The sequence below is a fragment of the Helobdella robusta genome (assembly GCF_000326865.2).
Source record: "Helobdella robusta unplaced genomic scaffold HELROscaffold_23, whole genome shotgun sequence".
NCBI classification, from domain to species: domain Eukaryota; kingdom Metazoa; phylum Annelida; class Clitellata; order Rhynchobdellida; family Glossiphoniidae; genus Helobdella; species Helobdella robusta.
In genome coordinates, this window is record NW_008704216.1 from 476,356 (window position 1) to 494,259 (window position 17,904).

The window sequence follows — 17,904 nt, forward strand, 5'->3', positions numbered from 1 at the left end:
CAATATAAATATGTGTATGTGTGTGTGACGTAACATAGATTAATTTTAATTGTCTGTGTGTATGTCTCTTTCTCTTTTTGTGTGTGTGTCTTTCTGTGTGTGCGTGTGTATGACGTAACATAGATAAATTAATTTTAATTTATGTGCAGCATAATTTTTTATACTGTCCCTCCCTGTGTGTGTGCGTGGGTGTGCGTGTGTGCGGGTTTGTTGAAATGTTCAAACAGCCAGATAAGTTAATGTTCAATTTAATGGTAGATGGTTATTATATTTCGTTTTGTTTTCTTTGTAAGTTAATTAATTTATATTTCTATGGTTTTTAATCATAATTAATGCTAATTATGATAATTAATTATATATATATATATATCTTTTTTGTATACGCTTGGTTTAATGTTCTCTATACTAAATGTCCTCTTCTTCTCTAAATGTGTCTATAAATGTTTAAGAATCAAACTAATGAATAATACAATTAATAATACTATCATATAATAACACTAATAATTGTGCACCAGTCAATCTATCAATCAATCATTCAATTAATCAATCATTCAATTAATCAATCTATCAACTGAATGCCAATCAGACAATTTTTTTATAATTGAATAGTTATTTTACATACATCTTTTTTAAGAGCGCTTACACACACACCCATATATATATATATATATATATATAAATATATATATATATATATATATATATATATATATATATATATATATATATATATATATATGTATGTATGTATATGTATAACTAAAATAATTTTACTATCATCTTGGCAAATTAATCAATTGATCAGTTTATTTTTTCGTTTTTTTGTGTGTTTTGATGAATGTGATTATTATTATTATTATTAACTTTTTAACACTATTTTTTCTGAATAAAAGGTTTTTTAAAATAAAATAAAACTATATATATATATATATATATGTATATATATATATATATATATATATACGACAGTAACATAAGCATACATAGAAATAAAGAATATATATATACATACATATAGTGTAAGTCAATATACCTATTATGTTACAATATCTCTAAGTGGTTATCATATGATAATGAAGATGATGAGTTTGGATACAATTCTGATGATGTTAATGGTCGTATGGATGATGATGATGGTAGTAAAGATTGTAACGATTAAAGTAATGACTAAAATGAAGGTAGCATATACATACATACATACATTCATATATATATATATATATATATATATATATATATATATATAATGAGCAAACAGTGTACACTAAAAACAGCTAAAAGTAAACTTAAGACATAAAACGAGGTTAGAACAAAAAACGAACAAACAAGCAAACAAAAAAACATTAAAATATTAATACAGCCATTAAAATTTGAGAATAAATGTAAAAGCGCTATGCACCAAAATAAGGAAATAGTAATGTAATATATATACACATATGTGTTTGTGTGTGTATGAGTGTGTGTGACTGTGTATACTATTCTCTATAGCTTTGCTATTAAAGTACATATGCGGCCCTTCAAAGGTCAGATAGTTGTCAATTCGGCCCTTCAAAGGTCAGATAGTTGTCAATTGGACCCTCAAGGCAAAAAATTTGCCCACCCCTGTCCTAACCATATCTGTGTGTATGTTTGCTTAGGTATTTTTGTAAATATGAATGTGTGTATGTTTCTTTGTTTGTTTGTGTACGTGTGTGTGTGGTGTGTGTGATAAAACCACCCTCATATATATTGAAAAGCACAACGAATAATATATGTTATAAGGATCGCGAAGATACGAAAAAAGATATAACCAGTTAATTAATTAATTATTTAACCAATTAACAAATTAATTCAAAATAACATGAAATATGGCGGCAAATAAAACTATTAATATTGAAATACAATTTAATGTAACATTGGGTTTGTACACGGATTAAATTTAACGATGGTATCTTGTTGTACGTCTGTCTATGTATGTATCAGCATGTGCATCTGTGTGTATGTGTGTGTTTTTGCTTGTATATGTATGTGTCCGTCTGAATGTATGTTTGTTTGTACGAATGTATGTATGTATTTTTGATAGATATATATATATTTATATATGAAAGAATTTATATGAATATTAATAAAAACATCAAGATATCTATCTGTATCTATCTGTATCTATCTATAAATATGAATTTCATTTTATTTACTAAAACTCTGAAGTCTATAAGTATTTTTCAAGGGTATTTTATGCAATTATAAAGCATTTAAATGATAAAAATGATAATATAAAAATAAATGGTTGAATATTATTTAATAAAATGGCCAAAAGAAATTTAATACGGACGAAAAAGAAGCATTTTTATACAATGAAAAATTTGTCGTCATGAGTTTAGGTTTCGAAACGAAATTGTACATTTAAAAAAATTAATTTGACTATCTATCCATCTAGCTTTTCGTCTATCTATCTATCTATCTATCTATCTATCTATCTATCTATCTATCTATCTATCTATCTATCTATCTATCTATCTATCCATCCATCCATCTAACCAAATCACTTTTATTCAATCAAAAAAAAAAACAAAAACCTATTTCTTTCAATCTATTTCTATCATTCCTCCAGATATTCGTATCGATTTCTATGATCTATCATTCATCCAGATATTCGTTCGTTCATTCAACATCATTCGTTTGAATCTACCTTTCTTCAGTCAGTTCATTCGTCTTTTCATCTATCCAATAATGAAATCATCATTCTATCCGCCTTACCATTCGTTTCTCAATTATTTCATTCAATCATTCATTCACTTATTCATTCATTCATTCATTCATTTCCCATCATATTATTAATTCATCCAACTTCTAATTCATCTCCTCAACCTATCTATCCATCTATTATTTATTATCACCGTTCATCTATTCATCCATTCATTCATTCATTCATTCATTCATTCATTCATTCATTCATCCAATCATTTCTTTAATAATCAATCCATCCATTCATTCACTCATCTAATCACTCACAACTGACTTAAGCTAATTAATATATGCGGCGAAAATACTTGTATTAACACACACATATAATATATACAATATTTGATGCAATATATATATATATATATATATTTTTTACAATATTCTATAAATTCTACCGAATGTTCATTCAAATATAAACATTCGGTAGAATTTATAGAATATTGTAAAAATTATGGTCTATTACCAACATATATATATATATATATATATATATATATATATATATATATATATATATATATATATATATATATATATATATATATCAGTATTTATATGGCAAATGAAATAAAATAAATTAAAACATTTAAAAACATGATCAGACTAAAATATGGTTGAATGAATGAAACTAAATAAAGCTAAACTAGAAAAAACACGAAAATGTTGAATACACATAAAACACACAAACACACACACATGTTTATGGGCACATATATAAATACAAACACACATATCTACAATTAAATCTCATATCTACAAACGTACATACACATATACAAACAAAACACAGAAACACTAATACGAACACACATATAAACATACACATACACTAACATTATACACACATGCACACACACACACACATATATATATACGTACAAACACATATACACTTGCACACGCACACACACAATTAAAAATATCATAATTAACATAATTATTAGCTATAATCAATCTAATTTTTCTTCTTCATTCTAGGCTTGATCATTTCAGACATCTGCCAGAGTGACTCTTCGCTAATGAAGTCGTCAAAATTGTTGAAATATGAAATTATCTTGTCATTGCGCTTGATACAGTATCTAGAACTGTGTGTTGGTATTTATGTGCGTATGTGTGTGTGTGTGTGTATGTATATGTGTGTGTATGTATGTGTGTGTGTGTTTGTGTAAAATGATAGAAAATGATAGATTATTATCTTGTCGTCCTGATTGATACTGTATCTAGAGCTGTTTGTACGTGTGTGTGTGCACGTACTTTTAAATATGTGTGTGTGTGCGTGAGTTTGTTTGCGAGAGAGAGAAAATGTGTGTGTGTGTGTGTGTGCACGTACTCGTGAATGTGTGTGTGCATGAGTCTGTGTGTGAGAAAGAGAGAGAGAGAAAGAGAAAGAGAGATAGAGATAGAGATAGAGAGAACAATGAATGACAAAAAGATCAAGGAACCTCTTTTTAAATCTCAACATGATGCTGATGACGCCAAATAGTTGCCAACATTTGTTGAAGTTGATTCTCCCGTCATCGTCTGTGTCAGAATTACCGACGTGAATAAAGGTCAGATCTTGTAATACCAGACCGCTGTTTGGTTGGTTGGTTGGTTGGTTGGTTGATTGGTTGGTTGGTTGGTTGATTGGTTGGTTGGTTGGTTGATAAAAACAAACATACATACAGACAAACAAACCAACATATATGCATACAAACAAACATACATGCAAACAATTGAATTAACCGCAAACAAACATATATACAAACAAACAAACAGACATACAGATATACATACAGACAAACATATACACATACAAACAAACATACACATAAACATACAAATAATCCGCAAACAAACATACATATAAGGTATACAAGGCGGTTCTGTGCTAGCCAACGTCTGCCTGTATGTTCTGAACGATGCAGAACTATCAATCAAACTGAACAAATCTTTCAATGTCTGTGTAAATAAGTTTTTGTGTGTGTGTGTCTGTGTTTGTGTGTGTGTGGTGTGTGTGTGTATGTGTAGTGTGGTGTGAATGTTACAAACATCTGTGTGACAGATACTCAAATATAATTATAGAATGGCACGTGTATCATCATTTTTCATTGTTGTAGCGGCACAACAATGAAAACAATCAGTATCAGAAATTTGTATCATCATCAAAATCATCATCAAAACTTCCATCGACACTGTCGTTGTCGTCACCACAATAACCACCTCGACATGTTGTTTGGGCCAGTCGAGCCTTCTGAGGGGGGCACTGTCCAGGGCTGACAGGATGGCCAGGTAGGAATTAAAGTTACTCAAGTCTCTGAGGTGCTATGATTGGATGTGAGATTGATTGAGTGATGGTTGGTTGGTTGATTGATTGAATGATTGGCTGGTTGATTTATTGGTTGATTGATTGATTGATTGGTTGATTGATTGATTGATTGATTGATTGATTGATTGATCGATCGATCGATCGATCGATCGATCGATAACAACCTTCATAATCTTAATGAACTTGATGAAATACTTCTCCCTCTCTTTTCCGTCCTCTCTATCTACAATTCGCGTTCTACACCTAAAACCATGATGACGATGACGATGATGATGACGACGATGACGATGATGATAAATGACGATGATGATAATAATGATAAGTAACTACATCCAAACAGACAAACAAATCAACATACCAAGACTCGTTACATACATACATACAAACAAACAAACATACATACAAACAAACAAACATACACACATACATACATACAAACTAACAAACAAACATACACACGTACACACAAATCATACAAAGGTACAGACCAGTAAGACATATCATTGAAGTGTTTAGTAAACTTTGTAAGGTTAGGACTCAACTCCTCAGTCTGCTGTCTAGACCACAGTAGCACCTCTGAAATCTTCAAAGTGATGACGACGACGACGATGATGGCGATGGTGAAAATGACGAAGAAAGATGATGATAATGATGATACGTGATGTGATGATGATGATGGAGGTGGTTGTGGTAAAGATGATTAGAAAAAAACGCTACTTCTCTATACTTTGATGGTTACACTGCTATTGCAGGTGTACGAACAAGCATACATACATATGTACAAACAAACAAAAAAACATAGAAACATTCACACACACAAACAAACAACATACACACACACAGAGAAAAAGAGAGAGAAGAGAATTAAACGAGAGAGAGAAAGAGAGAGGAAGAGAGAGAGAGAGAGAGAAAGAGAGAGAGATAAACATACATCAATTTTTTGGAAGAGTTCGAAATCCAGCAGAGTCATCTGCTCAGCTATCAATAAAGATTTAAACTCCAGTAAATTGTGCGTCCTAGAAGTTATGATGATGATGATAATGATAATTATGATGATGATGATGTTGATGAAGAAAGAGATGATGATGATGAGGATGGTGGTGATGATAATAGTGGAGATTACATTCCCATGGTTCTTACAAATAAATGCTAGAAAACTACAAACAACAACAAGAATAACAATAATAATAACAACAACAACAACAATAATAATAATAAGTTAATAATATAAATAATAAAATCAGTAAAAGTGAGAAGAATAATAATGATGACACGACGACTCAGTGCATAGCGAGGAAAGAAACTACAAACACGACTCAGATACACTCGTGCAAAGGACTTACTTGAAGCTTAATTGATAGGATGTAAGCAGTCTTTTCGTGTCTTTTAATCTGTTTGGGTATTTGTTTGTTTGCTTCTTTGTATGTATGTTTGTTCGTTCTTTTGTTTGTATGTTTGTATATTTTGATGTATGCGTGGATTTATGTGTTTGTATGTATGACTATGTATGCATGCATGTACGTACACTATTGTATGTATGTGTATAGTGAGTTTGTGCGGTTGTCTGTATGTATGTTTGTCACGTGTGTGTTTGCTTGTATGTATGTGTGTGCAATTGTATGTATGTACGTTTGTATGTCGGAATGTATGTTTGTCATATGTTTGCCATATGTTTGTTTGCTTGTTTGTACCTGCGATTGTATGTATGTATGTTTGTATGACGGTCTTCAAAAGTCCTACAGCAGATGAAAGAGAGAGGGAGGAATGTTTCTAATTAGTAGAAATGTCATCGCTAATCTAAACTATCGTTCGGCTCACGATAACGCTTCCAGTTAAAACACGTGTGCGTGTGTGTGCGTGTGTGTGCGTGTGTACTTATCAAGGTCCCAGAAAGTTAATTTCTTATTTTATATCTGTCTGTGTCATTCATTCAATTAGGTTTCTAATCAGTCAGCCAATCAGTCGGTCAATCAATCATTTACATTCAACTGATCAATTAATCAATTAATTAATCAATTAATTAATCAACCGATTGATCTACTTTTTGCGTTCTATAAAATATCAGACTCTGGCAGATGCAGAATCCTGTCTAACACTCATCTTTCTCATCCAATGAAAATATAAATCAATCAATCAATTAACCATTCAACTAATCAATCAACCAACCACTCAACTAGCCAATCAGTCAACTAGCCAATCAACCAGTCAACTAGCCAACCAACCAAACAAACAAAGGACCAACCAACCAACCAGCCAGCCAGCCGACCAACCAACCAACCAACCTATCTTGTTTAACTTTGATCTTAACAACACACTTGTCCCAGAGTTTCTGGGCTTGTTTGAGATCGGCATTCTCAATCAGCCTGCAGACTAGATCTATGCCCAACTCTAAAACATCCGAATCCGTATCTATGCTGGTTGAGTGATGATGATGATAATGATGATGATAATGATGATGATGATGATGATGTGGTTACGTAATGATGACGTGATGATGATGATTATGTGGTTACGTAATGATGACGTGATGATGATGATGATGTGGTTATGACGTCATAATGTGGCGTGGTCACGTGATACGGCGATTATGAAGTGACGGTGTGTTGACGATATGATAAGCAGAGCACGCATAGACCCACATAAACACACACACATTCACACGCGCGCACACACTCACTCACATTCACACACACACAACAACAACAACAATAATAATAAAAACAACAACAAAAAACAACTAACCAGACGTCATCAACAACCCTAACAATCAAAGAGAATGCATTTCGACAGCACTTCTTATAGCTGCTAGCCAGGCCACTGCTAACACTTTTGCTAGAATTATTATTATTATTATTATTCCTTAAAACATTATTATTATTGTTGTTGTTGTTGTTGTTGTTGATGACGTCACAATATTTCATGTTGAATTTGTCGTATCTATAGATTAGTTTTTGAACGAGTTGTTGGGGGGAGAGGAAGGTCCTATAGGTCATGAGGAAAGCTTCTTGGAAGAGAAAATCAGCTGTTTGTGTGTTTGTGAATGTTTGTACGTGTGCGTGTGTGTTTACAAGTGTGTGTGTGTGTGTGTGTGCGTTTGTGTGTGCGCGTGTACGAGTGAATGCTTGTTGACTAATTTATGTTTTATATGCAAATATGTAGATGATTAAGGGTAGCTAAAGGAATTGCTAGATTGATTGATTGACTGATTGATTGATTGATTGATTGATTGATTGGTTGATAAAGGAATGAATGAATGAATGAATGATTGATTAATGAATGAATGAATGAACGAATGAATGACAGACAAATGAGTAAGATTAGTTGTAAAATGAATGAAGCAAGCATTGAATGAAAACAAAAAACAACCGAATGAACGAATGGGTTTAAGAATGACGACGACGACGATCGACGACGACTTACCTGTCGTTGTAGCGTGGACGATGAGAGCGTCAACGCTTCCCGCTTTCACCTCCATGCTGCTGCTGCTACTGTTGCTACCACCATCACTCTGTGAAATAACAGCAACAACAACAACAATAATAGCAATAATAATAACAACATAACAACAATAATAATAATAATAATAATAATAATAATAATGAATGATATAAGTGACAATGATGACGATTAATGATTTTCAACAATGATGATGATGATGGTGGTGGTGGTGATGATGGTTGTGATGATGACGATGATGGTGACGATGATGATGATGATGGTGGTGATGAACTTACTTGATCATTGAAGCAAAGATACTCAGTTGCTGTGTCCAAATCCAAGATGGCGGCCAGCTGTTGCTGCATAGCTGCTCTGACGTCATCACTTGCTGCTGCAGTTGGTGGTGTTGATGGGGTTATTTCAATTGCAAGCACCTAATTAACGTAAATTAAATAATTACTAATCATAATTACTAATCCTGATTACTGACAACAACAACAACAACGCCAACCACAACAACTACAAAAACAACAACAATAGCAACAAAAACAACAAAAAAACAACAGAAACAACAACAGCAACAAAGACAACAACAACAGTATCAAATCCACACTAACAGGTTGATTTCCTTGCTTAGGTGGCAGAGCAGGTGGTGACGTCGAAGACGACGACGAATCCCTCTTGTCGCCAGTGAGGTCACCGCTAATACCACCACCAACAATATTACTCCCGCTACAATCGCCACTCGATTCTGAGGAGAACAAACTAGAATTATGACTTGAAGTAGTGGCAGTAGACCCTCTCTTTTTCATCATTTTCTCTCCGCCAGTTAGCATCAACATCTCACCGTCACGGCTGCCTCCGCTGCTGCTAGCGGCAAAAAGCGACATCCCGAGGCCACTGCTGCTACTGCCGCTGCTGCCATAAAGTTCTTGAAAGTGTTGGAAGTACTTGGTTCTGTAGTAGTCGACGTTGATGCTGGCAGTGTTGCAGAAGAATCGCTGGTCGCAGTAAAAAGTTTGCTGATGCTGCTGCTGCTGGTGAAGCTGCTGCTGGTGCTGCTGCTGATGACGTTGTTGATGATGATGGTGTTGGCGTAAGACCACCGTGTTGTTGTTGTTGTTGGTGGTGGTGGTTGTTGTAGAGATGATGTTGTTGCCGGTGATGTTGCTGGTGGTGGTGGTGGAAGTTGAAGATGGCGGAGTGGCGGGCTGAGTTGGAGGCAGTGGGAGCATGGATGAGCCAAAGATGCACATGTATGTCTCAACCGCTGGATGAATAGATGAATGAACGATGAATGAATGAATGAATGAATGAATGAACGAATGAATGAACGAGGGAATGAATGAATGAATGAATGAATGAATGAACGAATGAATTATTTGACTAATGGATTAATAAATATATAGATGGGTAGATGAATGAGTGACAGATCAGCTGGTTGATAATAAAGTTGAGCGATTAATTGCTACTGTGCTGTGTTGAATTAAAAATATACGAAATAAATTATCTATTATTTCATTGTTCATCAATTCATTCGTTCATTCATTCATTCACCCATTCTTCCGTTCGTTCGTTCGTTCATTCATTCATTCATCCGTCCATTCCTTCATTCCAATCACCTGGTTTCTGCTTAGGAGGGAGAGGGGGAGGTTGACCAAGATCGTCATCATCACAACCATTGTTATTGTTATTATTATTATTGTTATTGTTATTATTATTGTTATTATTATTGAATGCTACTGATGACGTCGACGATGACGTGTTTGATGACGTAACAGTTAATGATTTAAAAATAGATTTCGAGGACTTCCTAACTTCGGCAGTGGCCGTTCTCACTGATGATGATGCTGACGACGACGACGACGATAACGATGATGAAGTCGCCACTGACATAAAAAATGATGACGAAGACGACGATGACGATGGCGTATTGATGATAGTATTCGAGTCCTTGACATTGAAAACGTCCCCACTATCTGATTGGTTACCACCTCCATACGTAACCTTCCTACTGACCGAGAATGATGATGACGACGACAATGACGACATTGATTTCATATTGAACGGCGACGACGATGATGACGACGATGATGGTGGTGGCGTGAAAACTGGTAACGGCGATATCAACGACGACGATGACGTAATGCCCTTTAACTTGGACAAATCAGGAGTGCGGGGTGGTTTCGGAGGCGGCACGTCGTCCAATAGGAGCTCCTCAGAGGAGGCGCTTAGAAAAGAATTAACGCTATTGGTCGGCGAACGACCGGTAAAAGTGCCGGGAGCATTTTCAAGGTCTGAGCAGCCTTGTGATTGGTTGCTGAAGTTGCAACTGCCATTGGACGCGTACCTCTTGTAGAAGAGCTGCTTGGCTAGCTGTGTGTTCTTAAATATGTCATCTGGGTTTGTCCTGAGTTATGGCGATGATGATGATGATGATGATGATGGGACAAAACTATAATGATTTGCCAATACATAACCACCATAGATATGAAACTAAAACAACGACAACAACAATGACATAGACGTGAAATTAACACAAGAACCAAAACCCAGAACATTAAATACCGGAGATCACCATAGAAAATAAATTTTTAAAAAATCACTTGAATTAAAAAAAAACATAAACAAAAGATGATAATACAAAAAAAAACAAGATGGCTGACCCTTGTAAGAAACTCCAAGACGGTAGAACAAGTTGCTGTGGTTTAGGTGGCTTAGGAGGTGGCGAAGATGATGACGACAGTGACGACAGTGAGTCGGCCAGTATGTCGTCTGCCGAGTACGACAATGACGTGCTGATGTTGGAAGATGTCATCGTCGTCGTTGTTGTTGTTGTTGTTGTTGCCGTGTTGGTTGACGTCATTAGTGATGTGGTTGTTGTTGTTGTTGATGATGTTGATGTCCGAAAGTTTTTGTTGTTGCTGAATCTTTTGCGTAAGTGAGTGAGTGAGTGAGTGAGTGAGTGAGTGAGTGAGTGAGTGAGTGAGTGAGTGAATGAGTGAGTGAATGAGTGAGGAAATGGCGATGATAATGCCGTGATGGATTTTTGTCTTTAGATATCATTAACATCCTCGTCGTCGTCATCATCGTCATCATCATCATCCTCACCCTATTACCACCAAAAAAACATCATCACCATCTTCATAACAACAAAACCATAATTAACATCATCATTAACATCATTATCATGATCATTATTCTCAGACTACGACCATCATCATCATCACCACTACAATCATCATCATCATAATTTCTTACTCATCCTTCAGAGGCATCTTAGATTTGTCATCAGGTTTGGTAGTGACATTGTCGTTGTTGCTACAGCTGCTGCTGTGATCCCCTAAAAATTCCTGTAATCATAATAATTAAAAGTAATTTGTTAGCTGATTGATTGATAGATTGATTGATTGATTGATCGATTGATTGATTGATTGATTGACTGATGAATAAACAACAACAACAACAACAGTAACCCCAACCTTAACAAGATTCTTGAAAGACATCAGCATATCACCCCCCTCTCTAATCCAAGCGTCGTCGCCAGGGCCGCCTCCATCTTCGCCACCATCACCGCCACCACCACCACCACCACCACCACTACTACTACTACTACTACCACCAATAATGACGTCACCATCAAGGCTGTTGTTTTTTTTTTTGTTGATGTCATTTGAGATTCTGTCGTAGGAAAATCTCATCAACTCGATCAACTTCTTGCGTATTAGTTTCTGTGATTGTTTGCTATGCTCTCTGCGAATGGTACTGGAAAATTTTTTTTTAATTTAATATTTTTTTTTAATTTAATCTATTATAATTTAATCTATTATAAAACTTTTATTTTATAATATTTGAAATTTTTTTTTAAATTTCATATTTTTTTAAATTTAATCTATTAAAATACAATACAAGATACCGTACAGACATACAACACCATACAAATACAACACAACACAGATACCTTCTTTGTAATACAAGATAATATACAAATAATATAATGATACAGTACAATACAATACAACAAACATAGCAGTACACAATTCCAATACAAAACAACTCAAATACCTCTTATATAATACAAGAATATATACAATACAATTCAATACAAATTACAATACAATACACATTACGATACAATACAATTCAATTCAATACATAAATACACATTACAATTCAATAATGTTGTAATGTGTATTTGTTCCCGGAAAAAATCTGATTATAATTCAATACACATTATAATTCAGTAGACATTACAATACAATACAAAAATACAGATACAAATACAATATCAGTTTATAGAAAACAAGATATGTACAAGATACAAGACAAGATACAAGATACAAAATACATATAAGATATATACAAGATAAAAAACAAATACAAGACAGACAATACACATACAAAAGAGTAATACCCACATAAAATACCTTTTATTCTCGGCCAGTATAGATTCTAGTTCTATGAAATTTTCCAGCATTACACTAATCGCTCCTAACAGCAATTCAAATCTTTTTTTATTGATCACATGGTCGAGATAGTTAATCGACTGATGGAGTTTTTTGTTACTATCCTCAATTAGTTGGCCATGCTGTGTGTGGAGTTTGGGGTCAGTTTGTTAGTATTAATATTGACTTATAATTATTATTTATTTATAATAATTATTATTATTATTTACTTTATATTTCATTAAATTAAAACAATTAAAATTATTTTCTAACAGTTTTGAGGACAGTCTTATGGTCTGCCTTTCGACTACTAGTGAAACTACCCGTTCGTTTGAATGATTTTCTTTTACTATCTTTGGATAATGTGCCATTTTTGTTGTTGTTATTAGTAGTGGTGACCGTCAGTTTGTCGTTTGGCCCCACAGATTTTTTCCGGGATATTTTACTTAATTTGTTAGTTGAATCATTTCTGAGTGTAAAGTTCTTGAATATGGATTTTAGATCACTGGATGGATCTGTGATTTTAAAATTGTATTTAGAAAAAAAATTTTAATAACAAATTTCAATCTAATATAATTATAATATATTAATAAATTAATAACTAATTTATAAAATTAGAATATTAAATTGATTTGGAAAAAATTATTTTAAAATTAAAACTATAGCTTATTTTATCCGAACCAAAATCGTAAAAAAACTAAAAAATAAATGAAAAAATTAACCGGCGGAAAGATATTTTACATTCATTTCTTCACACAATTTAGAGAATTAAATTAAATTAAACAAACTAAAATAATAAATAAAAATAAACGAAACGCGTGGGACGCAAGCTATGTTCATCATTAGCTTACTGTATGGGCAGCCAGATAGTTTTTGTCATTAAGTTTAAACTTTTGCTGATCCAATAAACTTTTCAAAAAATAAAATTATGTAATCTTAATTATATAATATTTACATGTTATATAATTATAAATTAACTAGAACAAGACTGGCTGTGAAAAAGCTGATAAATAACGTCATTGAGGCAACAGTCATAAAAGGAAAATACAAAGGAGAGGATGTCTTGATTCCGCGGATACCGATGATTGCAATTCCATTCAATTTTAAACGCTTACAATTTCCAGAACGCCTGGCCTTTGCGATGACCATAAATAAATCACAAGGACAGTCGTTAGAAGTTTGCGGAATCAATTTGGAGTTTGCCTGTTTCGCGGGTTGACATTTACACGTCGCCTGTCGGAAAACCGTCTTCTTTGTTTATTTACGCACCACAAAACAACAAATATAATTTATGAGAAGGCTTTAAATTGATTAACAAACTGTTTCATAGCAGCGTGTGCCTGTCAATATCAAATTTGAACATTGTAAATAGCCAGTATTTCTGGAAAACTCTGTTTTGTAATTAAGCATTTTTTATTAAATACAGATTCGTTTTGTTTATTTTAAAATTATTTTACACAAAAGTTTAGGTCTTATTTATCGATTGAGACAGAAACAGATAATTAATGTAATATTTTTCACAAAATATTTCTATTTTTTATTCAAATATGAGCTCAGTCCGTTGAGAATTAGAGAATTATTTGAAAGATTATTCAATAGTTGATAGTCAGTCAAGTACTCCATATTACCAATTGATTCCACGGCCGTGTCTAACTTGGGACTGAAAAAATTATTAAATTATTATAGCGAGGAACAAAAAGAAGTGATCATTACATGCAAATGAGCCAATCAATTTGATTTGAATTTATTTGCGGTAAAGTCTCTTACTAATCGATAAAAGATTCTTTGCACGATTGAGAAATATGTTGGAGGTATGTTTTACAATGAACGCTCTCCGACTTATGCTGTCTCCAAAGTTTCGCATCACTTTTCGAGGTCGCCGAAGAAGTAACTACAGTGTTTGAGTGCTTACTCGCTAAAGATTTGAATACGTTCCGACATTTTTCGACAAAATCTACAACAAAAAAATTCATTATTTCAATTTTAAATTACGAGACAAAAACGACGAGAGTAAAATAACGTTAAGTTTTTAGCAGGTTAAAAAGAACAAAACAATCTACCCACCTTCATACGAAAAGAGTAAATTAAACGAAATAATAAAATCGTTAAATGGGAGTGTTGACGTTTCGTCTACATCGTTCTGCCTTTTAATTCTGTAATTTAATAGCCAATTCTAGGTAGTTTTTTTTCAAAAATAATGAACATTACACTAATTTTATTCTACTTGAAACTTTTCTTCATGACCGAAATTGGAAAGTCGCTGCAGAGAAGCAGAGCATAGGAATGATACTCTGCTAACGAAATTTTTTCTGTGAAAATGAATAAACATTTAATTAAACTTTCAACTTTTTAAATAGATTAATTGACTAACAATTTATTTATACTTTGAAATTCTGTCTAACCGTATATCTTCCCAATGCTGTTGAAACATATATAATACTGCATAACGAACGACTGCCTGTTGTGGAGGGTAGCTGATACGAAAGCATATTCACGCAATAGAACGTGAGTGCCTAATTTCACGCTGATAAAACTAGAAAATTAACAAAAAACACGTTGAAAATAAATTAAATTATGTTTAAAAAATTAAACCCAAAAGCTTACTAATCGTAGAAAAACTTTTGATAGTCATTTTTCGAAATGTCATTCTTTATGATCAGCAACTGAGTCGTGGCATCCTCAAGGTAAACCAACATTTTTGATTTTGCTTTGGAATTGGTTACATGTTTTAGTGTAAATATTTAAAATATTAACACAGTTAGTAAAATTATTTGATAAAAAACATCAAAAACCATTATTTCTATTTTTAAAATGTCGATTTCATAAACTAAAATTAAATTGTAATTGTATGAAATGAAGATGAACAGATGATGAATTCTGTTTGGTTTGACTTTGGCTTACTTAGGTAATTATCAGCCAAATTTTTCAATGTCATATTTAAAAAAAACAGTTTAAATTTTTAAAAAACAATATAAATTGAATAATAAAAACCTAAAATGATATAATAAATGTTACAATTCGTGAAATTTGGGGTTGCTAATGAAGTAGCACCTGGTTGCTAAGCGGTTGTTAGCATAGTTCGAATCCACTTTTAAGGCAAAGAGGTAGGTTCTGAGCTTGAGCAGTTTATAAAGTTTTAAAAAACATTTTTAACTTACAAAATGCTATTAAATTTTAATAATTTAAAAAAAATATTTTTGAATAAAACTTTTCAACGAATATTTCAATAAATATTATTCTTTTTTAAAATTGTATCAAAGCTATTCAAATCTAGGCCAACATTTGTTTATACATATGCGCCATCTAGCTGTTTTCTTTGAATTTTATTTTAAATTTAATTTATCAAAAATTTATTTAAATAGCTATTTAATTGTATAAAATGGCTAATAATTTGTTGACTTGATATTAATTACTGTAATTTACGATTATCGGAGTTTGTTTTTATATAATAATTCAGTAAAATTAAGAGTTTAGGCTATAAAAGTCGATTTTTTAAATTTTTTGCTACTCTTGTTTTTGAATTAGTCAGGGATCAGGAGCTGTTATTAATGGTGAGTATTTATTGTTCTTCAATTTTTGGAGTAATTAATATGTGTCGTTACTCTTTTTTTTTGATTAACGAAAAGTGTTGAAAAATTGAGTTTTTCTTTGGTTTGAAGGGAAGTTGGTAAGTGTGAGTGTGAGTGCCATAGTCAAACAAAATTTGACATGGCCATCACTTTCAATTCGGCTAAGTTTCAATCAATCAATTAAAAATTTATTTAATTTAATTAAAGTTACAGGCGTCATTGTTATTTTTGTATTTTTTAGAAATTATTTCTAAAACTTTTTTAAGTTTAAAATTAAATTAAAATTTATAATTTTATATAGAATATTATAGATTAATAATAGAACAACAAGACAACAACCTACATTATCTGAAAATCACTATTTCACTAATAATTATATGACTAACCTACATTACTAGATCTTTTTTTGCCATTTTTGACATTTTTTGTCAACCAATGTTTATCAACTAGCAGTTTCCCAACCCTTTGAAACATGCTATTGTAACCACACTTCTAAAAAAATCAAATTTGGACGACAACGTTTTATCAAATTACCGTCCTATCTCTAATCTTTCATTCATTTCTAAAGTCATTGAACGAGTTGTTATCAAACAATTGTTACAGCATTTAAACAAAAACAATTTGTTGCCAAAGAATCAATCCGGCTTTCGTCAATATTTTTCCATAGAAACTGCACTCAATGATATTTTCTCCCAGTTGTTCTCTTCAGTTGACAGTCAATGCGTTTCTTTTTTAGCATTACTTGAGTGCTGCATTTGATTGTGTCGATCATACTCGTCTCATATATAAACTCTCCACAAATTTTTTTCTCTCTGATTCAGTCTTATCATGGTTCGCTTCCTATCTTTTAGGCAGCACCCAGCAGGTTTCTTACAACAACACCCTCTCTGACATAAACAAACTATCTTTTGGTGTCCCCCAGGGATCTGTGTTGGGACCTCTGTTGTTTCTTATGTACACTGCTGATGTTTTGATATCATTCAAAAATATGAGTTCAGCTCCCACGCCTTTGCTGATGATATTCAGTTATTGGTTTCTTGTCCTGTTGATTCGATTGATGCTTCTCTGAATGAACTGACTGACTGTCTCATCGAAATTGGATCTTGGATGAGTATGAATCAGTTAAAGTTAAATCAATCTAAAACACAAATATTACCGGTTGGTTCTTGGCAGCAGCTGTCGAAGGTCAACATTTCATCGATCAGTGTCGGCAATGACATCATTGAATTTTCCACATCTGTCCGTAGTCTTGGAGTTATTATTGACTCAAACTTAAAGATGGATTTACATATTAATAATTTAGTGAGGGTCTGCTCCAACCAACTCCGTTTATTACGCAATGTCAAAAAATTACTAAACACGTCTGTTCTTCAAAGCTTGGTTTCCTCTTTCGTCTTTTCCAGACTAGACTACTGCAATG

At 32.9% G+C, this 17,904-nt stretch overlaps 3 protein-coding genes across 3 annotated transcripts; 1 reads left to right on the forward strand and 2 right to left on the reverse strand.

Moving 5' to 3' along the window:
- Positions 1-3,679: 3,679 nt before the first annotated feature.
- On the reverse strand, positions 3,680-6,008 carry HELRODRAFT_79022 (hypothetical protein; the record flags this gene model as incomplete). Its single annotated transcript, XM_009018882.1, has 7 exons — positions 3,680-3,809; positions 4,167-4,298; positions 4,568-4,665; positions 4,927-5,028; positions 5,197-5,275; positions 5,521-5,615; positions 5,964-6,008. Coding segments are annotated over 7 exons (681 nt in total), but the record flags the coding sequence as incomplete, so codon positions are not given.
- A 7,913-nt stretch (positions 6,009-13,921) lies between these two features.
- Positions 13,922-14,080, forward strand: HELRODRAFT_128713 (hypothetical protein; the record flags this gene model as incomplete). Its single annotated transcript, XM_009018883.1, has 1 exon — positions 13,922-14,080. A coding segment is annotated over one exon (159 nt), but the record flags the coding sequence as incomplete, so codon positions are not given.
- Positions 14,081-14,681: 601 nt separating this feature from the next.
- On the reverse strand, positions 14,682-15,611 carry HELRODRAFT_172208 (hypothetical protein; the record flags this gene model as incomplete). The annotated part of the gene is made up of 4 exons (XM_009018884.1): positions 14,682-14,869; positions 15,147-15,224; positions 15,318-15,448; positions 15,520-15,611. 4 exons carry the CDS (start codon positions 15,609-15,611, stop codon positions 14,682-14,684), a joined length of 489 nt encoding a protein of 162 aa, XP_009017132.1.
- Positions 15,612-17,904: the final 2,293 nt, after the last annotated feature.